Source organism: Tachypleus tridentatus, chromosome 3 (genome assembly GCF_004210375.1).
Source record: "Tachypleus tridentatus isolate NWPU-2018 chromosome 3, ASM421037v1, whole genome shotgun sequence".
Taxonomy (NCBI): Eukaryota; Metazoa; Arthropoda; class Merostomata; order Xiphosura; family Limulidae; genus Tachypleus; species Tachypleus tridentatus.
This window is the reverse complement of record NC_134827.1, coordinates 97,985,341-97,992,482: the sequence shown is the minus strand read 5'-3', so window position 1 is coordinate 97,992,482 and position 7,142 is coordinate 97,985,341. Positions and strand designations below refer to the sequence as shown.

Sequence of the window (7,142 nt, the reverse complement as noted above, 5' to 3'; positions counted from 1 at the left end):
AATAATTGAAAATATATATACTATAACTACTTAAATAAACGGAACTGTTAAAAAGATTAGTTGCATTATATATAACTCCTTGTATAAAAGAATCTGTTAAAATGAATAGTTTATATATATATAACGTGACTACTTAGATGAACGAAAATTAGAATACAGTCCAAGTTATATGTGAAATGTTTATTAAGACGAAATTTGTTTTTGATTTCCTCCAGTTTAATTTTTTTCTATATACCCATAAATTATAGTTTAAACATATATTTTTTTTTACAGTAAACACATCACTAACAACAGGAACTGTTCATTTTCTCAGTATATAAAATAAGCCTGATTTTTCTTTGTTTCCATGTGTAACATCTGTTTCTGAATTTCCGAGTAAAGCTACACACGTAGTTGTCCTTAATATTACTCACCAGTTCCTCAGTATTAAGTCTAAAGGCTTGTAATGCTAAACACTGGGTTTCGATACTTGTGCTGGTTACAACAAAAATAGTTTACTGTGCAGTTTCATGCTTAACAGAAAACAAACTTTAATTGACAGATGATAGGTAGCTAGTTAACAAAATTCGCTGCGAGCTCGTGAGCAACTCTTGTTTCACCAAATATTAGTACTGATTGTCACTCTTATAACGCACCAACACCCCCACAGTGCGGAGCGATTTATGTGTCAACGGGATGCGAACATTGAATCTCGGATTTCCAATCCAGTCACGCTAATTACCAAGTCACGTTATTTGTTCAATAACGAACAAATTTATGTAATATGAAATTATATTTTTAATTGAGCAAAATCCATTTATAATGTAGTTTGTGTAAAGCCAATTTCAACTGCAATTAGCCGTAGGATAACAAACCAGAATTTTACATTCAAAGTGAAAAACAATATGTCAGTTAATAGTTTTCCATCCTTTGCTTTGGTTGCTTTTTGCTTTTCATTTATTTTCAGTGAAAAAACTTCTAGAACGAAAATGATCAGTTAAAAAAAATTTATTGTGTTGATATAACAAAGTGAACCGAGATTCAAGAAATCAGTTGATGTTATTCAGAAAGTGTGAACATTTTATAAATCTGTTTTCAGTCCTAACTGAGGTAGAACAGTACACTTTATAAAGTTAAGTCACATATAATATCTGTTTTAAAACTGTATTTATTCCATAGGAATCTATATAAGATACAGACTGCTGAAATTCCGAGGCACTGATCCATAAATATAGATTTGAAATCAGTTCTTTTATAATTCAAAAAATATCTCATTAACTAAAAACAAATTTTATTAATTTACCTAATTTCGAAGGACAAGGCGCTACCTGGTGGTTAGCGTACCGGGCTGGGGATGCTAAGGTACACAGTTCGAAACAGTATACGTCACTGAGCAAGCTCAATACGTGGTGACGTAACAGCCATGATAGTTAATTTCGCTATTTGGTTAAGATTATTCGTATGGGGAACTGATGTTGATGGTTGGTTGCCCTTTCAATGGTCAGCATTTCTGAATTACGAGTGGCTGCACCTGGACTTGGGTCTCTGTTTCTCCGTTTAGTCTACGTACGCATAAAGTGCCACTGGCGTTGAAAATATTAATTTTTGTGGGATATTTTGACTTTTTGAAAAAACAAAATATGCCCTTTACGCCTAGCTATGATTTAATAAAAAAACATTTTAATTTTACCGGTGTTTAAAAGTTACAAACTTATAACAAATTGATACAAAATGTTTTAAAATACTTAGGTTCTTTTCTCATCAAATAACCAATTAAAACTTTCTGAATACTTTGGCACATTTTTATTTTGTTCATGAAATTTAAAACTGCTTTTCTTATGACATTAATGGTAGTATTTATACAGTCAATATTACAATTTGTCACATGAAATATATTTGTTCATGTGTATTAATGACTCACACTCTGTCAGCCCTCATTAGCCCAACTATTAATAATATATGAATGTCTTCTCGAACTCTTTACTTAAGTGTGTGTTTTCTTATAGCAAAGCTACACTGGGCTATCTGCTGAGTCCACTGAGGGTAATCGAACCCTTGACTTTATTTAACATAGCCAGAGAATGAGATTCATTATCAAATATAAGTACATTTCACATGAAATTATACACATCCCCACAAAAAAGAAATATTCAAATGTTAAATCTAGCTGCAAAGTTAGCTTAAGAAATGGACTTATATTGGGAAAAATAAAATATATGCATACATATGTACCAATATATATAATCTACGCTTGGTATTACAGTCAAATTTAAATAACTTCTAAATATATATTAAACAAGCGATATTATCAAAGATACAGCTAATATTTCTCGCTAATAATATACCAAAAATATCATGACGCCCTATTGAAACTCACCATGGAAAGCTTTTTTTCTTTTTTTTTCTTTTTTTAAATATGTTCCAATATAAAATAACGTACATTTGTTCTCTATTAACCCTTAAAATATTTTTTCGTTTAAAAAAACCCTGCTTTTTCTTAATTTATAGCCAAACAAAATCCAGTTGCTAAAAGTCAACCACAGCTGGTGTTGCACACCAGCACCCTCTTGTGGTCGGGATATGTATGAATTACTTACAATGAAAAAGCAGCTGCAAGACAAATTCGTGTATTGACTCTGTTTGTCTGTGTGTCTCACACAGATAAAACACAAATCTCACAAATCCTTTTCATGTTATTTCATGGTGTTAAAATTACAGGTTGAAATTTGTAACTTAACACGGTAAACGGTATTCTTATAAGCCAAATACTAATAAATGAGAAGGAAATACCGAATTGGGTCAGTGTGGATAAAGTGCAATCAAAGGTCAGTTCCTCTCGACTGTGGTGAGTAGAAAAGCATAACCTGCAATAATATGACAAAATAGAAGTTCCATATGCAACCTCTCCGTGGACGTACGCCATGACACTTGTTGGAAATCAGTTTACCCTTAACTTACAAATCTCACAATTCAGTGCTACTACTGTAGCACCAACAAACTTCTAGAGACGTAGACTTCCTGACTGTATTAATTGGTAAGTGTTTTCATCCATAGGAAGATAACACTTTACTTTTTTATCCCAGTAGTAGATGAAGTCGGGAATTCTATGTATATCAAATCCTTCCTTTTGTAAGTCTATCTTTCTGAGTTTGTAAGTCCCTAGAAAAAATAAGCAATTCGTTAGGCCTGGAACGTTGATATTTGCCATTTCTGGACTTAAAGTAAATATGTTTTTTTTTTTTATGTTTTCACAGGAAATCGTGTAAACATATTACCAGATTACTGAGAAGCATAAAAATACCGCATTTAGTATTAAAAGAAAATTAAAACGTAAATACAAACAGTTTTAGATTTATACTTATTTTCAAAATTTTTTTAAACATTCAGATTTAAAATGTTTTAAAACTACTGTTGCACGTCTCGTAAACTGTTATTGCAGAAACGTTTGATGAGACTTAATCATAATTTAATTGATTTTTTCTTCTGTTGTGTGTTTGTTTGTTTTTGAATTTCGCGCAAAGCTACACGAGGGCTATGTGTGTTAGCCGTCCCTAATTTAGTAATGTAAGACTAGAGGGAAGGCAGCTAGTCATCACCACCCACCGCCAACTCTTGGGCTACTCTTTTACCAACAAATAATGGGATTGACCGTCACATTATAACGCCCCCGGCTGAAAGAGCGAGCATGTTTGGCGCGACGGGGATGCAAACCCGCGACCCTCAGATTACGAGTCGCACGCCTTAACCCACCTGGCCATGCCTGGGCCCCTATTGTGTGCGTACAAAATATATTTTATCTCAGTTTTAGTTAGTTTGAATACATATATAAAATCATAATTATGTTTATTTTCTTGTTTAAATTTAACAAAATAAATAAAATGTAAAAAGTGTAGAAGTTAGATTTCATTCTTTCCTAACTCACCAGTGACTTCTATCCTGTCGACAAGTCGTATAAAATATGGTACAGCGTAGCTTGGAAGTTGTCGTTCCAGTTCGCTCAACAGTTCTTTCATATCGATCTTTCTCTCCGGATCAGGTAAAGCTGCCATTCCAGCTCGGCCTTCAGTACCTAGAGTAAAACGTAAACTATCACGTTCGAAACTGATAAATAACCTAAGTCCAAAAATCTCAGTCAGTAATTCTAGAGAACAAAACAAATAAATATATTTCTACTTATTCTTAACTTAAGATGTGAAAACAGTTAAGGAGTACCTTACATCAGGTGTGAAAACAGTTCAGGGATTGCTTGTTTTGTTTGTATTTGAATATCACGCAAACGGTACACGAGGACTATCTGCGCTAGCCGTCCCTAATTTAGCAGTGTAAGACTAGACAGAAGGCAGCTAGTCATCACCACCCACCGTTAACTCTTGGGCTACTCTTTTACTAATGAATAGTGAGATTGACCGTCACCTTATAACGCCCCCACGGCTGAAAGAGCGAGCATGTTTGGTACGACAGGATTACGAGTCGAACGTCTTAACACACTTGGCCATGAAAGGCCAACTCAGGGATACCGTACACAAGCTGTGAAAATAGTTCAAGGGTACTTTAAATCAATTATAGACGCAGCTCAGACGTGAAATTGACGTATGTTATTATTATTTTTTCTATCACCTACCTGGTATTTGAACTCCGTACACCACACAGTCAGTTTGGCCTAAGATCTTACTGATAACTGACTCAACTTCAGTAGTTGAAACGTTTTCTCCTTTCCACCTATAGGTGTCGCCTGTCCTATCCTTGAAATACACGTAACCATATTCGTCCATCACCACGATATCTCCTGAAAAAAAAAAGTATACCTTTTTTACGAATGGAGGATTATTAGTTTTAAGACACATTTAAAATAGAAGACACTTTTGTTTTAAGCCTAAATTAACCTATTACGCGAGTACCACTCAACCACCAGAAACAGTTAACTGAGAAAACTGAATTTAATTTTTTAGTTCTGGTGATGAGTTACAATGAGCAGCTGATCTCTGTTGGAAAGACGTTCAGTTGTCATCAGTATAAACCAGAACTAAGTATGTTAAGGTAGTATTTTGTAAAATACTTAATGTGCATACATCGTTACGGGTACCCGTAAAATGTAATACAAATTTTGTTCCTGGATAGTGTGTGTTATTTCTAAATTGCTTTTGTTGTAAAAGTAAAGAAAATGGCCATAATTCCCTTCAAACTTTGCTTTTGTAACCTGGATAATAAAATTTAGATATTAGCCTATTTTCTATGTAAAAACAGGCAAATTTGCACATTTTCATTTACTTAAGGTCTGAATAAAACAACATATGAATCAAGATTTACATGTATTTATACCAAAGTTATACAAAAATGTTTAGAAGTGAGTAGTTTCTCGAGATTTGCGACTGTAACGTAAATCACTTTCATGTATCAGTCTCCAAATATAGTCTCCCATCATGTTTTTGTTATACACTCCTTGGTCGCAGCGTTCAAAGTTCAGTATATCTTAATGGAAGCGCTCGCCTTGCTCTTTGAGTTGCACCGAATGAGCCAGGGAAAGAAACGGATACTTATTCCCGTTATGGAGCAGCACAGCTTTGAGGCTTCTGGATGAGCTATTAATGAAGAGGCGCCACTCGTTCTGGTACATTTCATTCCAATTGCCTCGTGCAAACCGGATACATTGTGGCAGAATCAGAGCCCATCTTGACGAGTGAAGAAGCTTGAAAAATGTCGGTGACGCTTCCTCTGACTTGCGACTTGCACACTTTCATCTAACAAATCCCACTCCTTAAGCCTAGATGTCAAAAGCTCAGCATTCGACTTTGTTATACCAAGGTCTCTGATCAAGTCATTGAGGTCTCTTTGGTTGGGGTAGTAAGGGTTTCTCTCACCAGCTGCACCTCTTAAATTGTAATCTGATTTTCAACGTCTGCCTCCTCCTCTGATTTGCTGCTCTCTTCTGAGGATGGCTGCTTTCTCTCTGGCGGAGTGGGTACAGGGAGCTCAGAGCAGTGTGGCACTGGAGCGATGGACGATGGAAGGTCCGGATACATGATAGCAGATGCATTCTTGCTAGCCCGACGTTTGGAAGGGTCCACTCTGCAGAAGTAGCAATTGCTTGAGTGTTCAGTGGGTTCACGCCAAATTCTTGGAATAGCAAACTTCATGGCTCTCTTTTCCCCTCTGTACCATCCTGCAAAAGAATAAAATAAAATTGTTATTATGAAGAATAAACTTACTTCATCCATAACAAATGTGTAAGAAGAGGTTCATGCAAAATATTTTATGTGATATTTTTCTATACTATTGGAAATTTAAAAAATATTTAAATTTTAAAAGGTCTAAAATTTGTATTATATAAAATCTTACCATTCAAGCAAGCAAAGACTGTACGTCTTACCTTCTAGAGTATTTTTGCAGTGCTCGCAGGTAAAATGTGGCACCCAGGGTATGTGTTGATACCCAACAGACATGCCGAAATATGTCTGACAGGCTTCACACACTTTAGCAGATGCTGTCATAGAGTACTTTTTCGTTCTTGTCTTGAAAAATTGGCCACATACACAGCAAAATGCGTTTGGAGAATGCTAGCAGCTTCTTGATGCCATCTCTGATAAAATCAGATAGGTCTGTGTTCACATAGGCAGCTAGAACTAAACTGAAGTGGTGAGTAGTGAGCACCTGTATATATATTACTATGGAAAGTTCTAGAAAATTCTAGGAGGTTCTTCAAAATTCTTGTAAGTTCTACAACATTCTAGAAAGTTCTTGAAAATTCTCTATCAGATACTCAGCACTGAATCTACCTGGAATTTTCTGGAAAATGGGTAAATTTGAAATTGTCATTGCCCAGGTCACAAAAGCAAAGTTTGAAGAGAAAAATAGGTCTTTTACATTTACTTTAAGCATAACCAATTGGAAAATAACACTTTATGTCCAGGAACAAGAAAAAGTAGCAATTCTGTTACTTAGTGTGATTAATGGTTATTTTTACTCATAGCTAAAATAAACCGTTTTCATACGTATGAAATATATCATATTTGTCCAGTGATAACCCTTGTTGGGACTCTTACTTTCTGAACCCAAATAAAAATTAATCTTAATTTTTCTAGATTTAAGGAAACATAGTTTAAAAGTTAGGAGTACAATCTAAGTGAGATGTGAGACATAAGATACCGTTTACTTTCTTCAGAGTA

The 7,142-nt window shown here is 34.9% G+C and overlaps 1 protein-coding gene across 2 annotated transcripts in view; it reads right to left on the bottom strand.

Moving 5' to 3' along the window:
• Positions 1 to 2,366: 2,366 nt before the first annotated feature.
• LOC143247558 (long-chain fatty acid transport protein 4-like) overlaps positions 2,367 to 7,142 on the bottom strand; it is a 55,195-nt gene continuing 50,419 nt past the window's right edge. For both annotated transcript variants that reach the window (XM_076495832.1, XM_076495833.1), the window contains 3 exons: positions 4,601 to 4,765; positions 3,902 to 4,048; positions 2,367 to 3,138 (listed from right to left, as the gene is read on the bottom strand). In XM_076495832.1, coding sequence (XP_076351947.1) covers positions 2,981 to 3,138; positions 3,902 to 4,048; positions 4,601 to 4,765 — 470 coding nt within the window. In that variant the 3' untranslated portion in view covers positions 2,367 to 2,980. The remainder of the gene's footprint in view (positions 3,139 to 3,901; positions 4,049 to 4,600; positions 4,766 to 7,142) is intronic.